The following is a 20,291-nucleotide window of genomic DNA, read 5'->3' as shown; positions in this document are numbered from 1 at the left end:
CCTGAGAAATTTCTGCTGCTCATGTGGCTTAGTGTTGGATGTGTCTCCTATGGCAGTAGGTGGGGGAGAGAGCTGAGCTCTTAAAAGGAGTGAATGTATTCGCCTTTATCGATATGGTTTTACTACAGCAATTCCTGTAGCTCTTGTTTTCACTTATTTGGTCAGAGATGGGTAGTACATATCTGGTCTTCTACATATTTCCCTTTTCCTACTTAAGGAAATTGATGACAAAGTATTAGTGAATTGGAGCTCATTTGCATAGGCCCAGCCTGGCACAGCAAATTGTTTGTCCTCCAGGAATTCTGAACGACTTATACTTGAATGAGCTTTCTGTTTCCATGTATTTATCTCTACTATAATAATTTTTGTTCATGTCTCAGATATAACAATTTTTTGGATCATAATACAGTTGGTTTGTACATGTCTTTATTATGACAATACTGTACATGTTTCCATTATAACTATTTTTGGAGCACGGTATATTTACTTGCATGTCCATGTTTCTTCACTAGACTGCAAGTTTTCACAGGGCAGGAATTATGTTTTTTCTTCTTGATATCTTCAGTGACCAGCACGTTGTTGTGTGCCATCAAGCCAATTCTGACTCATAGCAGCCCTACATGACAAAGTAGAATTGCCTCCTAAAGTTTCATAGGCTGTAATCTTTAAGCGATCAGAGTGCCAGGGCTTTTTTTCCATGGAGTGGCTGGTGGGTCTGAACTGCCAACTTTTCAGTTAGCAGCAGAGTGCTTAACCATTGCGCTATCAGAGCTCCTTAGTGACCGGCATAGGGAGGTGCTCAATAATTGTTTGTTGAATGAGTGAATGAATGAGTGAATGAGTCTCTGTGGATACTTAGCAGTGGAGATATACGAGTCTGTCTTGATTGGTTGCTAACATGGCCCTTCCTTGTCTTGTTGGCTGGTCTGGCCATGTGTGGGACTGCTTTGGTTTTCTAATATTCAGAATATTACTGTTACTGTCTCCAAGTGTCTTCTAATGGAGTTGTTTTGTAGTTTGGTTGGAAAAACTGCTATATTATTTCAAATGATTGTGAAATAATAAAACAAGTAATAACCTCAAATGCCAGAAAACATTATTTTCATGAAACTTTACAAAAAACAGTTCTACAAGATCTGCTTAAAAATTTATACAAATGGAGAAAAAATAGTGTTACAGACTAAGTGCCATGTATTATTTTTATAACAGGAACAAGAATGTTTGCTGTACAGCAGTATGTGGTTAAGGATAAAAATATCTTCTCAAATAAGCCAGGGCATTTTCTCTGTGTTAAGCCACAGGATGGAGCAGTGAGGGGGAAATGATTTATTGATTATAACATTTAAATGTTACCTTTCTGAATCATTTCTTGTTTAAATATGGCAAGATGAAAAGCTAAAGTCAATTGAGATTGGCACAGTGGAGAGCTCAGCTGCTAACCAAAAGGACAGCAGTTCGAATCCATCAGCTGCTCCTTGGAAACCCTATGGGCCAGTTCTACTCTGTCCTATTAGATTGCTATGAGTTGGAATCGATTTGATGGCAACGTTTTTTTTGGGGCATAAGGACATAAAGATACTTGCTTGTCATTGTTTGGAGCATAGATGAAGGACAGAAGTTTTAGGTTTCTGATTTTGTCGGTTAAGATTAGGCCGGGATATACATAACATGAAACTCCAAATGATAGTGGATCAAACATAAGTATTTATTTTTCCTTCATGTAAAACAATTCCTCAGGTGAAGAGAAGAGTCCGAGACTGGCATAGTACCTTCTGGGTCATCAAAACTCCTTCTTTCTGCTTCACTGTTAAGAGCACTTGGCTTCTATTCAAATTTGCCTCATGGTCCAATGTTGTTGCTGAAGCTCAAGCCATACACATCTGTAATCCGGGAGAAAAGGAAATAAAACAAAGAAGCAAAGGGTGAAAAGGAAAAGGGCATTATTTCCTGGCTCAGTCAGAGCTTTTTAAAGGAACTTCCTAGAAGCTTCCCGCCAATGACTTTTATTTACATCTCATAACCATTTTGTTGTGGATTGAATTGGGTTCCTCCACCCCACCCACAAAATGTATGTCAACTTGACTAGGCCATGATTCCCACTATTGCATGGTATTCCACTGTTTTGTGATCTGATGTGGTTATTCTAGGTGTTGTAAATCCTATCTCTATGATATTAATGAGGGAGGAGTAGAGGCGGTTATTTTAATAAGGCAGGACTCAATCTACAGGATTAGGTTGTATGTTGAGTCAATCTCTTTTGGGATATAAAAAGAGAGAATTGAGCAGAGAGGAAAGGTATCACATGCCACCAAGAATGAAGAACCAGGGGAGAGTGTGTCCTTTGGACCCAGGGTCTCTGAGCTAAGAATCTCCTAGACCAGGGGAAGATTGATGATGAGGACCTTCCTCCAGAGCCAACAGAGAGAGAAAGCTTTCCCCTGGAGATGGCACCCTGAATTCGGACTTCCAGCCTCCTAGACTGTAAGAGAATAAATTTCTCTATGTTAAAGCCATTTGATTGTGTGTTTCTGTTATAGCAGCACTAGGTAGCTGAGACATACTACTAGCATTTGAGAGGCTGGGAAATGCTGTCTGCTAGCTGTGCACTTTTGTGGCCCCAAATAAGTTAGAGTTTTGATACCAAGGAAGAAGAGGAAATGCTGTTAAGAGCAAACCGGTAATTTCTGATACTTCGTGAACCAGATAGAACATAGTTAAAAACAAAAACATAAACCATAATACTTCTTGAATTTATTGGATAATCAGAGCACTTATGGGAATATGTAAGTGTAGATTGCCTACACATAAACAAAATGCCTGGCAGCGATGCCAGGAGTCCTCGCTAGGGGAAAGGCAGACTGCTCATCTTTTGAAAAGCCTCAGGTTGGTGAATTTACCAAGGTTCAGCGTTTGACCTTCATTACCGCAGGGATTGAAACCTGGCTTTTTCACTGCACCAAAAGAGGCTTTGTCTCTTAAAGAGAGATGCAAATTACCCCAATTTACAGGTAAAAAGTCATAGATGTAGAAAAGCAAAATGTTTATTAATTTTCAATGAGGAATAACTGTCGCAAAGAGCGAAATGCTTATAAAAATTTGCTAAGTGAACATGGAATCAGAAAAAGACCAAGTAAGTCAACTGAAAAGGTCCCTTAGTGCAAATGGTCTGTGCTCAACTGCTAATCTAAAGGGAGCCCTGGTGGCACAGTGGTTAAGCGCTCAGCTGCTAACCGAAAAAGGTGTCAGTTCGAACCCACCAGCTGCTCCATGGGAGAAAGATGTGGCAGTCTGCTTCCATAAAGATTTACAGCCTTGGAAACCCTATGCAGCAGCTCTATGCTGTCCTTTAGGGTCACTACAAGTCAAAATTGACTCAATGGCAATGGATTTGGGTTTTGACTAATCCAAAATTTGCCAGTTTGAACCCACCCAGCAGCACGATGAAAGAAAAGCCTGGTGATATGCCTCCGTAAGGATTATAGCTAAGAAATCTCTATGAAGCAGGTCAGGCTACAGTTAAGAATGGCTTACCATGGGACTAGAACACAGGTCTGGGGCTAACCCTTCCTTCCTTCCCCAGTTAGTACTTATTGGCCCACTGCCTGTGTTGACTCCATTTTCCTGTAACCACAGTTGTCACCCTCTCCTTCTGGCTGAGATACTAAGTCCTGAGATTTGTTAGATTCCAGCTAATCTTGCAGGCATGGGAACCTCAGTCTCTTCAGAGTGATTTTGCATCTCTGGTCTGGCCTAATATTTATGAAGTTTAAATTTTAACTCACAGAAGGCAATTTTATTCTCCTTTGTTCCAAGTCCCCAGCAGAAGCCTCAGTGTAAGCCCTGTATGCTGACTGTTGTTTTTGTTAGCTGCCCCATGCACAGTGGAATGAAATGTTACCTGAACCATTCCTATGATCGGCTGTGGATCAGATGGTTGTGACCCATAGGGCTTTCCTTGGCTGATTTCTGGAAGTAGGTTGCCAGGCCTTTCTTCCTAGTCCATCTTAGTCTGAAGCTATACTGACATCTGTTCAACATCATAGCTATGCAAACCACTACTGACAAATGGGTGGTGGCTGCGCATGAGGTGTGTTGGCTGGAATCAAACCCTGGTCTCCCGCATGGAAGGTGAGTATTCTACCGTTAAACCACCAGCGTCCTCAAGCTGACCCTAGTAAGCTGTTAGACACTTAGGGTTTGAATGTGATCCTTTCAGGCAGGAGGATAAGTGGTGATGAGGAGTGTATGTCAATCTAGAGTTGACTGAGATGGCTCAACAAAAAGACTGAAGAAGTCAAGCCTGTAAACAGGAAGTCAATGTGTGAAAGCTTAAAAGCAAAGTTGACTCATTCAAAACCCATTGAGTCTGACTATTTAGCCAGCATGTATTTGGTTCTCAAATAACCATAAGACATTATGTGAGTAACTAACTTCTCAGGTGTGTTTTCGTAATCTTGTGAAATTGTAAGCTTTTTGAGAGAACGGGGTACATTGTGAACTGTCTGGTTGAGCGCATGTCTCCTTCCCCCCTCATCACGTGAATGTCTTCCCAAACAGAGAGCTCAGGCAAAGAGGAAGAGCCTCCCTGACTGACCAAGACACCACCTCTTTTAATTAAATACTTTTCTGACACAATCAAGCTCTGAAGCACTGCTCTTCAGATCCTTGGAGGGTGAGTGGGGTTTATTATGTGCAAACGCTATGAGTCAGAAGGTAGGACTAACTTTACTACCTGGTTCTAGACTGGTTTAGTTGCTTACCTGAATTAATATTCATTTATTTCATGTGTTATATTTGGACCTAATTCTTCTTAATACTGTCACTTTCTGTTAAAACAGGGTGGGCATAAAAGCTTGAAGTCATCTTGTATGTCTGTGGAGAAAGCAAATGTGCTGTATTCACAGTCACAAAGAAGGGAGAAAATGGATGACTCAGAAAGACACTACGACCACGACAGATTGCAGCTGAAACAACTCTGACTCAGGGTGACCTCATGTGTGCAGAGCAGGACTGTGCTCCATAGAGTTTTCAGTGGTTGATTTTTCGACATGGATCACCAGGCCCTTCTTCTGAGGCATATCTGGGTGGACTTGAACCTGCAGCCTTTTGGTTAGCAGACAAGTGCATTAATTATTTGCACAACCTAGGAACTCAGCAAACCATTTTCCCCTAAAACCTTTAAGCAATTTTTAAATCTGGCTATTTGCCTCAGTTTGACTCTCAAGTTCCATTTGAAGCCACAGATAGAATCAAATAAGCTCTCAAACACAGAACTCCCCAAATTAAAATACTATCCTCTTTTAGGCTCTGCTGGGGAGATGTCCGTATGTTTAACCAAATACTATTTCCCTGAAAAGATAAGGGATACATTTCAATTGTGGCTCCATCATCAGCTGCTTGTCAAAATAAACTGTTTATCTTCCAATTTCAGAGTCTCCAGTTCTGCCACAGCTGTTGAACAAAGCTTCCTGTCTGGCAATTTAATCTAGTTTGACTATTGGATGTTAACACCATGGTGTTTGAAATAAAAAAGCAACTCTTAGGTTTTAGTGACAGCTTTTCAGGATACTCACCAACTGTAATCAGGGGTGATCTCAACAGTCCTTGTTGTTAAAAAGACTTACAGGATATTTTCCACAGATTTGAAATTTAGAGGAAATAGATTTAGAATTATTTTTTTAATAGTGAGTCCAGAGTCTCTGCAAAATTTCCCCTTTCTTTTCTTATGAAATATACTTTGGGATTTTGGGGTGATAATCAATACATTTTTAATGAATCAAAATGACACAAGGTGACATACTTATAGAAAAGTATTTTTACTTACCCTCTCAAAGCATTTATATGATTTTTATTAGGTTACTTTTTACCAGTGCTTCCATTTGTCTAAGTATTCATAGTTCAGTGTTGTGCTTGTTATTGGTTTCTAAGAACCATGCCAAAAATTAACCAACAACCAATCAGCCAGCCAGCCAACCAGCCAACCAGCCAACCAACCAACCAACTAAGCAGCCAGCCAACCAAAAACGTCCATTTCTATATGGATATAAGAAAACTTGATGTGCCACCTGGAAAGGAACCCTATTTACCCTCTCACACTCAAATTAAATATAGAAGCTGAGGTTAACCTTTGGCTTCTGACTGTTGAAGGAGGAGAAGACTAAAGGACTCTTCCCATTCCCTACCACCATCCCAAACTAGAAATTGTCACCGCTCTAGTCATTGGTCTACCCCAGTCTAAGACAGCTGAGACCCTGAAGTGCACTTACGGAATTGCACTTTGGTCTTAAGCCATCAGTGTACCCTGAAGAATTTACACAAAACAATCCCACGTTGTGTACTCCCCATTGCTGTCTTTATTGTAAGATGTTATTAAGGCAGTTCATTATCAGTGGATTTCAGATTTGCCCATTTATCAGAATCAACTGACTTGCTTTTAAACAATACAGATTTCCCGGCCCACCTCAAACCTATTCAACCTGAATTTTTGGGAAAGGGGCCAGGGAATTCTGTATTAAAAACAATCTTCTCAGCTGATCCTGAGGGTAGGGGTATGGGAACCATGTCACAGTGTCCTTCTTAAGAGAACAGTGGGAGAATTTCTCTCTAGTTCCAGTTCCAGCACAAGTGGTCCTACTTCTCGGCGAAGAAAATATTTTATTTTTATTTCCTGAACACTGTAATTCACATAATGGATTGCGTTGATCTTTTTGCATTGGTTAATGGAAAGCGCAGAGCAAAATGTCACTCCTCCTAGCAAACATATAGGAAGAAACTTAACGGACTTTGGGCATTAACAACACTCTGGCCTTCATCTTTTTCCTACTCTCATTTCTCCTTTGCCTCAATTTCTTCCCCAACTTACTTTTTAAATTTTGTTTTATTGCAGGTATTTGTGTACACTGTTTTAGTTCTTTCTGTAACCAAGTGTGGCATAAATAAATAATAAATGCAATCTTAAATATTTCTATAAACCTTGATGATTCTATTCTAATTTGAGTTGGGGAGTTAGCATTTACTGTTTCTTTTCAAAAAAGACAACTTATGATGATCCAGCAGAAATCACAACATACCCCTGGCTGAAGATGGTATCATTACTGTCTTATTTAATCACCTCTTTGCCCTTTGGGGAGGGCAGGTGGAGTAGGGGGTATCACTTGCTTTACCTTATTTCCATCAAAGACAAAACAGTCTTCTAAATTTTATTCAGAATGAAATCAGCATAGTAGACATACATTAGTGATATACAGGATAAAGAATTTGATTCGTTAACAAAATCAGTCATAAGGGGGCAGAACTAGATGCCATCTGTGCCCTGTTTTAACTATAGCAACCCATATCTGAAGATCAAGTTGGCCTGTAGAGCATATTATGAAAAAAGCAAGCAAGTAGTAGATCCAAGAAAATCATGTGTAATTTTAATGTGCAAGGTTGGTTTTGATCCAAGCTTCGTATTTCTTGGTTAATAGGGTGTAGACTCCAGGTTTCTTAGCTTCACCACATTTGAAACCTCCAGAGACTATGGCACGGAAGGCACCTTTACAGATCAAGGGCCCACCTGAGTCACCCTGGAAAGAAGAAAATGAGCAGATAATAATTGGTCAAGAAGCTGTTGAGCTATTTCTATTACCAACAGTTGATTAATCAAAGGGTTATGATCTAGGTCCTTTGTTTCTTTGTGTCCTGAAGAATGCCTGACATAGGCTGTTGCTCAGTATAGATGTTTTATGTCTTTTCTCAATGACACACATTCTCTCTCTCTCTCTTTACATGTCTCTGTCTCTGTCTATGACTGTGATTAAGTCTCTGTCTCTGTCCATGTCTCCATGTCCATGTCTATGTCTCCATTCCGCCTGGGCCTATGTCTATGTATAGGTACACTCTTTTGGTGACCAGTGACTACTGAAATTTGTTAGTTAAAAAATGAGTGCAGACAAAGTTTGAAACAATCCACTGAAATAAATGAAATTAAAAAGATTTTGAATTTCATTTTTTTGCTTAAAAATATGTACACTCTTTTGGTGACCAGTGACTACTGAAATTTGTTAGTTAAAAAATGAGTGCAGACAAAGTTTGAAACAATCCACTGAAATAAATGAAATTAAAAAGATTTTTAATTTCATTTTTTTGCTCACAGACCTTAAATCAAGCGGCCATCGAGTGCAGCAGAAAAGAGCAATGTATGTAAATGTCTTGATGGTGGAAACTATCTTTTCTGCTATTGTTTCTTTTTTCACATTCTTATAGCGCTGTGTATATACACAACTCTTAGTAAATGCTCTTTGGCTGAAATGCATTTTGAGGACTCAATGTGACGATAAAATACATAACTAAAATTTTGTCAAGAGGAAGAAAAGAGAGAGAGGGTGACATGGACTTGCATTTGAAGAGCTGTTTTTCAAATCTGAAGACCAGCCTTTTTCTTGGCTGCCAGTCATGTTGCAAACTTCAGTGCTTTGTGTTCTGGTCAGCTAGGATATTGATGTTTAAGAGGATGATAGTTTGGGGGAACTGCAGATACAAAGAATCTTTGAAATCACAACCCCTCACTCCTCACATAATGCTTGTGAATGTTCTAAGTTTTAAAAAAATTAGCAATTCATCTATGCTACATATTAAAAAGACAAAACAAAACCAGTTGCTGTAGAGTTCTGACTCTTGGCAACCCCATGCATGTCAGAGTAGAACTGCGTCCCATAGGATTTTCAATGGCTGTGATCTTTCAGAAGTAGATTTCCAGGCCTTTCTTATGAGGTGCCTCTGGGTGGATTTGAACAGCTGACTTTTCCGTTAGTAGTTGAGTGCTTAGTGGTTTGCACAATTTAGGGAATCCATATGCTACTTATTAGTCACCTATAAAGATGAACATACTCTTTTTTTTTTTAAATCATCTTCAGAAACTAAAGCTTTTGAAAAGTATAACAGTCTTCTTTTTTTGTCAATCAACATTATTTAAGAAACACAGACTATATATTTCAGTGTTTTTTTTTTTTTTTGCATTTGAGTCTTATGAGATCCTTCTATTAACTTATACGGTATTTGTTTTTTTGGGTAAGTTACCTTCTTGTCACCTCCAGTGACCTTAGTGTCGGTAGGCTTTCTGAGGACGGTAACAACCCTCATAGGAAGCCTGTAAACGTTCAGATATAGCCTGCTGTCCTCGTTAACAAACATTTAATGAGTGCTTATCAGGCATTGGATGAATTCTTATGACTTATTCATCTTGGTAAATGAGAAATAATAGAGACTGCCACTGAGGAATGGAGGATAAATTTTTAGAACTCCGACCTCATATCCTCCATGTGGCTCCTTCTCTGTGTTAGTGAGCAACTGGAGCCTTGACTGCAGTTCAGCACTCTGAGCTGCCTGTTTGAAGGATACCCAACACTCTTAACCCAAAAACAAAAACAAAAAAAAACCCATTGCCGCTGAGTCTATTGTGACCCACAACAACTGTACAGGACAGAGGAGAACTGCCCCATAGGGTTTCCAAGGCGGTAAGCCTTTATGGAAGCCAACTGCCACATCTTCCTCCGACAGAGCAGCTGATGGATTTGAACCACTGATCTTTCTGTTAGAAGGTGAGTGCTTAACCACTGTACCACCAGGGCTTCTGGTCCCAAGACTCTTACCTGGCAGGAATCCTTCTGGCCTTTGGTGTCTCCTGCACATACCATGTCTTCAGTTATAACAGGGTTGTGATTGTAGTAACTTTGGCTGTTGCAAACTTTTCGACTTATCACAGTAACAGTGACTTTTTGCAGGGTATCTGAGGGGATTAACAAATCCGGGTCAGTGGCTCCCCAGCCAATAACTTGGCATTTGGTTCCAGCTCTAATACCGTGTTTGAATATTAGATGGAGCAGCTGGACATTCTTGTTGAGTTTTGCAGCCGTGTGAAGCTGGCAGATTAAAAAGAGAATAAATTATCGTTCAACCTCAGTAGGATTCTGCTATTACCCTAAGCGGCGTATGTGTGGTCCCTCTGTCCTAGGAGGGTGTCACTCTTCTCGCATCTACTTTGGTGGTAGCTCACAGCTGCCTTTGTGGCTGTTGCTTTTCTGAACATGCTCTCCATTCCCTGCAGAGCTTAGTGGTGCCTGGGGAAAGAGCTTACACAGAGTAGGAATTCTGCCCAGTCTCCAGCACACTGGCCTTTGCCCTGCATTGGATGGTTTCCGTGGAACAGCATCCACAGTTCACGACTTTCAGGGCTGGGCCACTTCCTGCTGTATAGGACCCTTGAGTATGGTCTAGACGAAGTATGGTCTAGACTAAGTTGTAACTCACTGCTGAGTCCCTGAAGTCGCTTGGTTGGCTCTGTTGTATAAACTAGGGTTACATTTTTCACTTGATAATGAGAAAAGCATTTGGGAAAAAGGCCTTCAGTGTGGATCGTTGAGATGTTCCTCTTCCACATATGAGAGCATTGGAGTTGCTTCTTCTTGGATAAACACAGCTCTGACCCATTGGTGATAAATTTTTGTTCTTTTTCAGGCAGTTTATGGAATAATCTGGACCTTTATGGAATATGTCACAATCATCTCAAACAAAGGAAGGATGGTTCTGTGTGGATGGTTTAACTTACTGAACCATGCTGTATAAGAACGTTGGAGAAGTTGAAGGAAGGTGATGCTACATACCTTAATCAGCATGAGATCATTCGATGTAGGATCCGATCTAAATCTTGGGAATGGTATGAGCTTTTGAATCTCAAATGTTTGTTTCGAGGCCTCTTTTGTTGAGAGAGAGTGTGCTCCTAAAACCACCTTGGGAGACTGGCCTTTGGCAAAGCTGTAAAAGCAAAGAGGTCAGCTAAAATCACCTTGAGAATACAGACAACAAAGTGAGAGACACATCATGGGGCTGTGCTGTGTTCAGCCTGCATGACCAGGCATAGGGCCTAGTCTACAGAAGTAGGGAGGGCATGTCTGTAGCTTCTTGGATGCTCTGGGGCAGAGAAGAGAAGAAAAAAAAAACCAAACCCAGTGCCGTTGGGTCAATTCCAACTCATAGCGACCCTATAGGACAGAGCAGAACTGCCCTTCGAGTTTCCAAGGAGTGCCTGGTGGATTCAAACTGCCAACCCTTTGGTTAGCAGCTGTAGCACTTAACCACTATGCCACCAAGGTTTCCCTGAAAAGAAGGCCAAGAGAAAGCATTCTTCTACATGCAATATCTATGATTCCGGCCTCCATAGTTCAGAAAGTAGGACTCCAAGAACATGGAGTGTAAGGGGAAAGCTAAAGCTTGGGCAGCTTGAAAAAATTCTGACTCATGGCGACCCCATGTGTGTCAGAGTACAACTGTGCTCCACAGGGTTTTCAATGGGTGAATTTTCGGAAGTAGATCACCAAGCCTATCTTCCCTGGTGCCTCTGGGTGGACCTGAAGCTCCAACATTTCAGTTAGCAGCTATGTGTGTTAACCGTTTGCACCACCCAGGGATTCTGAACAGCTTAAAACCTGTTGGCGCTGAGTTGATTCCGACTCATAGTGACCCTATAGGACAGAGCAGAACTGCCCTGTAGGGTTTCCAAAGAGCCGCTGGTGAATCTGAACTGCTGACCTCTTAACCACTGCACCTCCAGGGCTTCCTGAACAGCTTGTTGTAGTTAGGTGCCATGGAGTCGATTCTGACTCATAGCGACCCTAGGTGCAACAGAACGAAACACTCTGCTCAGTCCTGAGTCATCCTTATGCTTGTTGTTATGCTTGAGACCACGTTGCAGCCACGGTATCAATCCATCTTGTTGAAAGTGTTCCGCTTAGGCGGAGTGAAGATCCTGAACAGCTTAGATGGAGTGAAAATCTCTGTCCAGAGATGCAAAAGCTCATCACCACCTGGGGGCAGAGGTCAGGAGATGCTGTGTCGGAGCTGTCCTGAAGCAGATGGGAAATTTCTGGGGAAGCTATTTAATGCCAAGAGGTCACAATAAGTTGATAAAAGTTGTAAATTCATGATAAATGGACTTCATGTTACCTAAGCTTCTTACTAATTAAAAATTAAAAAAAAAATCAATCTAATTGTCTAATGAATTTGTATAATGTTAAAGTGAGTGCCTCCGAAAAAGATGTAATACGCTGATAAGCTAAGGTGGGGCAAACCTACCATTTTAGGCTTGGCTCTGGCACACCAGTGTTCCCTGGTGGCAGTTCAGCTAATGCAGATGCATCTACGTGCCAGGTGTACATTTCTGAGGACCAAGAAAACTATCTTAGAATGGTAGTTGCATTACTTGTCACTGCTTTACAGATTTTGTTTTGCAATGTCATTCTTTAGTCAGTTTTTTTGTTACAATACTTGTGTTCTACTTTCTGGAAAGAGGTAACTTTGCTTCTTAAATAGAACAAAGGCTATCTTTTGCCAAGTGGCAATACTGAGAAAATTCTACTTATTACCTTATTTTTGTCCATCATTTTTACTTAAGCCATATTTTATCTGTTAGTAAAAAGTAGGTTAGCAGACATCAGAACAAACAAATAGCAGAAAAAAAATCAATTAAAAATGGAATCGGTTAGCCTTGTTTAGGTAAATAACTAATAGAACCATATGAAATTTCTGATAGCCATTTTCACCAATGAAAATGGAATTTCATATGGTTTAATCTATTCATTTTTTTCCTGTGAATGTGTATACATGTGAGTCATAATTCCAGATATTATGCTGGTTCCTGGTTCATATTATAGAATTAAATATATTATCAAAGCAAAGAACACAATGGATTCCAGTGATTCCACCACCTGAACAAGTCAGAAAACCACTGTCCTAAGCAGAGAGAAAATTTTGAGCATTTGGAGGTAGATAATTTCCCTAAAACCAATCTTATTTATTTACACCAGTCATATATATATTTTATAGAATAATATTTTAAAGATATTAATAAATTCTTCTTCCTGATAAATTTAAGGTCCTTGAAGGTGGATAATTTTGACTGTCTTTTCACTGCTGTGTCCTCAGTTTCTATAACAGTGCCTTGCATGTAGTAATCATTAATAAATATTTGTTGAATGGATGAATAGATAAATTCTCCCTTTTGTCTTCCCCTCTGCATTCAAGAGCTGTGCTTGCTCCCTCTGTGGAGGCCTGTTTACTGACGGAAAGCAAGGAAAAAAGCAGCCTTTTCAGATGTGGCATTTTTCTTACTGGCTTCAAGCTTTTAAAAAACAAAGGGCTTGACTCTTCACAAGGTCAAACGACAGTAGGCTTCCCCATAACCAGAAAGATTCCCTGGAGGCTGTAGGACAAGGTAGCAGTGATAGAGGGGACACAATGAGAGCACAGATGTCTTAGGTGAAGCAGCCTGAGTCTTGAGTGTTTCAGAGGCAGTGAGCCCCAGACAGGAAGTGGTTGCTGCAGAGTAGGGTGAAATTGTTGAGGTTACAGGTGGCCTCACCAAAGTTCCTGGGCCTTAGAGTGGAATGGAAGCAGCAGAATCATTTCCAAATTCCCCACTAGGGAGTGGAAATGGTGGGGAAGGTCGTATACATACAGGAACAAAGAGCATCTCCAAGGTAACCTGCCTGGACCAAGGACTGAGAATTAGATAGAGTGACAGAGATCTCAGTGGACACCTGCATGAAAGGTTGATATCAAGGGCCAACCTCACCCCATTCAACCCCACTCCATACCTCAGCATTGTGAAAGAATGTCAGAATTTGCTGCCAACCGTGGGAAGAAAGGGGTGAAGTCCTAATTGGTTGAGATCAAGTTTACAATAAATTATGTTAATTTATCTAAAAATAAAGGAAGTTCTATTTCTTAGATACTTGAGTTTGCGGGTTGAGATTTGTGCACATTATTGTAAATGTTTTTCATGACCAAAGATATGGACCCAACTCTATACTTGTTCACCTGACACATCTAGACCTCATCTTGGGACAACATGGGGAAGGAAGGACCATTACACGACTGCCACACATGCTCATACGTCCTGTATTCTCACCTAGAAAGATGATTTGGGAAAGAAAGGAAACTTTCCTTTCAAACTAGCAAAAACATTGCTGGTTTGAAGATTCTTTAGGGTTAGTACCCAGACCCAGTGCCGTTGAGTCAAGTCATTAATAATTCTATTGTTGATGGTTGTACGGTACAAACTGGTGAGTCAGGTAAAGAAACAAGAATTTTTTTTATCCCTGGTCACACACGGTGACAGTACCAGTGTTTCAATAGTGCCAAAGTTGATATGATTTGCTGTGTGTTAGGTAAAATTGCATGTGTATCTAATGCAATAATGCAAAAATAGAATTTTTTTTTTTTGAGATTTTGGCAATACCTTAGAGCCATTTGTATACTACAGAAATATCCTATTGCAATGTATCTTTTTGAAGTCACTCAAATCGTTTTTTTTGGGGAATAAAAATTATATTTATGATTATATTTATTTGTTTACATATGATTATTTCCTTGATACTTGTAAAAGGGATCAAGGGAGCTTACAGTGCAAACACACTCATGCTACAGATTAATAAAGATTGATCATATGAAAAAGAGCAGAGAAACATACAGAGAAATGAGGTAATGATTGTTTCTGGTTTGGGGAATGAGATGTGACGGCAGTAGAGCTGGTTTGTGTACAGTGGAGCTGTGACTTCCTGGAATTATCCCCTAAATGGTTTCTACCAAAAGGGTTTATTTTAGGAATTTCCACTCTATTTGTTGAAAGGTTTGCCTGTTCCAAAATCAGGCTGGTGATGAAATTTCTCATAGGATGTGGATTGGACTCCCTATGATTGATTCAAATTCAAATGCAACATACCTACTAAACTTAAAACTTTGGAGGGTTAGGCTGATATAAAACCCCCAGGGACTCACATTCTAACAGAAAAGATGGATCCATGCAAAAGTCACTCACACAAGGAAGGTTATGAAATACAAGTGGGGGGCAAGGGAGATGGGTTTAAAAAATTTTTATTATTTTTTTCGGAGGACAGATTTTGATGGAGGATGTGGCTGAGAAAATTTTAGGTTTTCCTTCATTGTTTAGCAATTTCTTTGCCTGGTTATTGCCTTTGAAATGTTTTGGTTATTTTTGCCTCCACTGGGACATGTTAATTCCCAAAACAACCCAAGCAGATGATGAATGCTTTCTGAACTTTCCATTTCTAGATATTCTTCATCTGGACTCTGTGCTACAACGGTACAGAAAATTTTTCTGTCTGCAGGATACCTGGAATTACCTGAGTTCTAGGATCCCACCTCCTTAGCTAAAACGGAGGTCTAAATTCTCATGAAGAAGAAATAACACCAGCTGTCTTACATTTGTATAGCACAGTTTACTCTGAAGTGTGACCTTTAGACCACCTGCTTCAGAACCAGCTGGAGGTGTTTGTTTAAAATGCAGTTTCCTGAGTGCTGTGCTGGGCTTATTTGGAACAGGATTGCATGCAGAGCAGGACCACAGTACTGCTCACTGTCTTTTCATCGCCTGCCAGAAGACATGTGTAGTGTTCTCTCTACTGAGCATAATGATAACCCTTCTTAGTGTTGTTAAAGGGCTGTGTATTCCTCACTAGCCCCCGAGGAATCTTTTGTAGCTCTGGGGAAGACTACCGTTACTTGACCTTATGAAGAGTCCTCCCTGATTTTCAAAAGCTTGAAAGATGACACACCTCTTAAGTAGGGGAATCAGGACTCAAACCCAGCTTTTGTGACTCCAAGTCCAGTGCTCTTTCTACGACCCCTCTTCAAGCCCCATGACCAGCCTCTTATTTCCTCAACTAGCTTGCCTTGGTGCTTAGCAGTGTTTCCACTTAGACCCCCTCCTTGGGGTTTGACAGGAAATGCAGAGTCCCTATTCTTTTAGGTCTCTTTTGCCTAAAAGGGGAGGTAGGGCCTGGCTCTCCGTAGGACTTTCAGGGTCCTAACCCATCAACGGAAACCCTGGTGGTGTAGTGGTTAAGCACTACTGCTGCTAACCAAAAGGCTGGCAGTTCAAATCCAACAGGTGCTCCTTGGAAACTCTATGGGGCAGCTCTGCTCTGTCCTATTGGGTCACTATGAGTTGGAATTGACTCGACTGATTGGGTTGTCAGACTAGTTCCTCTAATATTACCTGAGAAGGCACAAATAAGAACAACACTAAATAACAGTTATTAAGTTTTTATGGTATGCCATTTTCTATGCTAAGCACTGTACATATTTTCCCTCATTTAAACCTCACAACATCCCTATAAGGTAGGTATTATGATTAGCTCCACTCTATAGATGAGGAAATTAGGCTCAGGTAAATTAACAGACTTGAGAAAATCACACAGATATTAAGAGGAGGCTCTAGGGTGCAAACTCGGGTAAAGTTAAAACTCAAATGGTTTGAGTGCAAGGCCTATACATTTAACCATTATACTCTGGGAGCCTTGAGTGATTCCAAATTGGGTAAGCCTGTGCTAGAAGGGCTCTGGTGGGTTCCATCTAATAGCCTGAGAAGCAGGTAGAAGGAGGGGGAGATGCTCATTGAGGGAGGATTTGGAGAAGACCCGGGGGCAGGTAGGCCAGGAATGAAGGACAATGGATGGTAGTCAGTGATAGTTTTGCTTCTGATAAATTAAAATGTTGAAAATAAGATTATACAGGAGGTTTTTTTTGGTTTCCTTATATATTTGACATGCAGCTAATAAAGACACTACATGGGGAACCGTGTGGATGTGGGTGAGGAAGGATCATCTCTTGGGTTGGCTCACTTTACCATTTTGCTAAGAGAGGCCTGGAGTTAGTAAAATATTCCCACAGGAGACTTGGGAGTACATTCCTCGGAAGTCACCATTGAATTAGCTCATAAATATTTTGGATTTCATGAAGCTTAATATTTTTCCAAGCACTGACCCGCCTCCGTTTTTACACCCAAGTGCTCTGTAGAGGAAATCTGATCCACATATCCTGGAGTTCTTTATACTCCAGCCATTTCAAATGGGCTTTAGCAATAATTTTTCTTTTTCATTCCAAGATGTCTTGCCTGTTTTCTTAAAAACTCTTTCTCGCAATTTGGGAATCGGCTTCTACTGATTCAAGTCTACTTGACAAAATTTTAAACTCAATTATACTGTTTAACACTGGATAGCACTTCATGGCTTGTGAAGGACTTCATACACAATGTTTTAGGCTTAGCCACCCCTAACCGCTCCCCCTTGTCCTCCAATTTATTTCCTTCTTTCTAGCCAGCATTTGTTGAGTGTTTATGTCAAGCTCTGTGTTTGTCAAGATTATAGTCTAATTGAGCACATATGAGAAACATGGTCGAAGAAGTGAACATTTTGAATTGAGTGAACATTCGCTGACAGTCACCATCTGTCAGGCTGGTCCCAAGGTGGTCTGTGTCCTGGAGAGAAGGGCAGAAGTGATGGGGACACATGGGTCCCTGTGATGGCAAGAACCCCATTTAAAAGATATCACTATATTAAGTTGGGAATCAGTGACTTGCTATTTAAAAATAAAACAGGAATTGTTGTTTATAGGCTTCAAAACTTCCCATGTGCGTTTAAACAGTACCATTAAGATGGGGCAATCAGGCAATAACCCAAAAGAAATGTGGAGAAGCAATTCAGTTCAGTTGTCCTATTTAGATACAGGTGATAACCAGACAGCAAGCCATTATGCGAAGTTAAATTCTTAAGTGAAGTAATGAATGTGAGGAAAGGGGAAAGCTCCGTTTCATCTTAGCTTATTCAGGCAAGAAATGTAAGGCAGCAAACCAATGAACGAACAAACGAATGAACGAATGAACAAACTAAAAACAAGCCTACCAAACAAATAAAATAACAACAAAATTAGTTTTCTACTGCTTTCTCCTTTGTGATGGTTGCAGTATCCCAAGATGATTTTGTATTTTATTAGCTGAAGTAGGTAAGAGATAAATAGGCTGAAATGGACTTGAGAGGTTACACTCTGTCTTCAGAAAAGCTTTCATTCTAAGTATCCCAGAAAAATCTCTCTCTCTTTTGGTAAACTATAACTTTTAAAAATTCACCTGGAAAAGTTTATTGATCCTTAGAGAGGCTTAGAGAGCCAAACTGTGAGCCTTAGAGCTCTGGGAGTGGGGTGGGGCAAGGAGCTAATGTAAGGAGCCTGTAAGTTCCTTAGCGAAGCAGCTTCTCACACACGTAATGATGATGATGATGATAATTCAAACCAAACCAGTTGCCATTGAGTCAATTCCAACTGAGGGCAACCTCGTGTGTCAGAGGGAACTGTGCTCCATAGGGTTTTCAATGCCTTATTTTTTGGAAGTAGATTACCAGGCCTCTCTTCTGAGGCACCTCTGGGAAGACTCAAACCTCCAACTTAGAAGTTATCAGCCGAGCGCTTAACCGTTTGCAGCCCGGGACTCCAATAATAATAAGAGCTGCAATTTATTTGTACTTACTCTGTGCCAAGCATGCTAGAATATTTAAATTGATAACATTTAGTTCTTAAAAACCCTGGAAGCAGATGCTATTATTATTATTTACTGTCTTGTAAAATGGGGAAACTGAGGAGCACAGAGCAAACTCAGGCTGTCTGATTTCCTCACAAGCAACATGACCTAACAAGGTTAGGAGCACTGCTGCTTCAATTATTACGGTTGCTGTTTTCCCTGCATTATTCAGAAGACTGGAAAGTGTCTAACGGTCTGCCTCAGAATAGAATGGAAAGGTAGCCCAGTTCTTCCCAACGAGGAAAATCCAATAATGTGTGGATGCGTGAAAGGTAAATAAACTCCACCAGTCAGTCAGTTATCACAGAAGCCAACAGTAGATCGAACTCTCTCCCAGGAGAGGCAAGTTCTTTTCTAACCAACTTGAAGGAAGAACACATATACCAGAAAAGTGTAGGGTACTCACTGAAGCTGGCAGTGGGCTGCTGTCAGCACCCACAGCCGATGGATCAGAACTCCTCCGCACACGTGACTTCCAGCACTCTGGATGGAGGCCATAAATGGCTCAGAGTGAGGTGACACTTCTTGGCCTCCAAGAATTTCCATGTTGAAACCTAGAAAAAAATCCGCAAGACTTAACATGAAAGATCCATGCAGGTTGTTTCATATAATTCTTCTGTTGTCAGTCACTATATTATTTTCAAAGATAAAAGAAAAACCCTACAGTCACCTAAGAGCTGTTATTATAATTTTGCTGACAAATAACTGTATAACACATTACAGTTTAGGATAGAAATGGTTGTGAAAATGTTTTCTGTCTCTAATGTAACAATATCATCATTACAAATTCATTTAATGATTGCACTTAGTAGGCATAAGAGATACTTACATTTTGGAGTCATATAAGAGCCAGCTATTAGGAAAAATAGGGAAAAAGAGGAAAACCTGGCCATTTTAATAATTTAGAGATAAGAATCCCAGGTTAAATACTCTGACCCTACTGGCAAAGGAAGAAGGTTCTGAAGACTGAGTTTTGACTTTGGCAAGTTTTAACTTTCTTACCACTGTGTTTTTTTCACACCCTGATTTGAGTGTATTTTAGTTTGGGGGAGTTTCAGAGCTATGCTTCTAGCACTTTTGAAGGAGATATAAAACCAAACCTGTGGCCGTCGAGTCGATTCCGACTCATAGTGACCTGCCCCACAGAGTTTCCAAGGAGTACCCAGTGGATTTGAACTGCCAACCTTTTGGTTAGCAGCCGTAGCACTTAACCACTACACCACCAGCGTTTCCATGAGGGAGATACATACGGGCACTAAAGAACTCCTTTCTGGAGGTAATCATGTCCAATACGTGTATAAGATTACTTATGTTATAAAGAGTGAAAAAAAAATCCAGACTATAAGACCTCGATGAAGTTGCAGACAGTGTTCAAAGGCGTTCATTAGTCTAAAGCAATCCTTATCATTTTTCTGGCAGAAAATAGTGCCGGTCGTATTTCATTTTTCTCTGTTTTTCCTTTGGATACAGATTTATTGTGTAGAGTTGTAGAACCTTACACAGATCACGGTTGCTTTACGATGTGGCTTATCTAAGCCTGAAAGTCATCCAGAGAAACCCGTACACTTTGTAGCAAACTTTATCCCTAGTCATGCCATTTTCCCTAAACTTGGCCAAATTTAGTTAAATTTTAGTTACATTTTTGGGAGATTTCATAGTTTATTAAAGAAGATCTTTGGCAAAATATTTTTAATTTGGAGTTTCTCTTTTGCTCATTTTTAATTGACAATGATCATGTGTTTATCCAGGGATTTAATAACAACATCTTTTAAAAATCAAGGATTGCGGTTTGTCATTTTCACAGGGACAGATGACAAACGCATTGCCAGGCCTTCTAAAGCACTTTCTCCTTCACTACAAGATTCTGTTTGGTTTCATCATGCTT

The 20,291-nt window shown here is 40.3% G+C and overlaps 1 protein-coding gene across 2 annotated transcripts; it reads right to left on the bottom strand.

Annotated features, from left to right (window-relative positions):
- Positions 1-1,690: 1,690 nt before the first annotated feature.
- Positions 1,691-19,377, bottom strand: GZMK (granzyme K). Of its 2 annotated transcripts, none has more exons than XM_064271928.1 (5): positions 19,236-19,377; positions 18,813-18,960; positions 10,641-10,791; positions 9,630-9,899; positions 1,691-1,880 (listed from the first exon to the last, which is right to left on the bottom strand). In XM_064271928.1, the coding sequence occupies exons 1-5, from the start codon at positions 19,297-19,299 to the stop codon at positions 1,866-1,868; spliced, it is 648 nt and encodes a 215-aa protein (XP_064127998.1). In that variant the 5' UTR covers positions 19,300-19,377; the 3' UTR covers positions 1,691-1,865. The 2 variants fall into 2 exon arrangements, with proteins under 2 accessions (XP_064127998.1, XP_003407962.1); XM_003407914.3 differs by lacking the exon at positions 1,691-1,880 and adding an exon at positions 4,831-7,565 and having other exon boundaries at positions 19,236-19,376.
- Positions 19,378-20,291: the final 914 nt, after the last annotated feature.

Source organism: Loxodonta africana, chromosome 2 (genome assembly GCF_030014295.1).
Source record: "Loxodonta africana isolate mLoxAfr1 chromosome 2, mLoxAfr1.hap2, whole genome shotgun sequence".
Lineage (NCBI taxonomy): Eukaryota > Metazoa > Chordata > Mammalia > Proboscidea > Elephantidae > Loxodonta > Loxodonta africana.
This window is presented reverse-complemented; position numbering and strand designations above follow the sequence as displayed.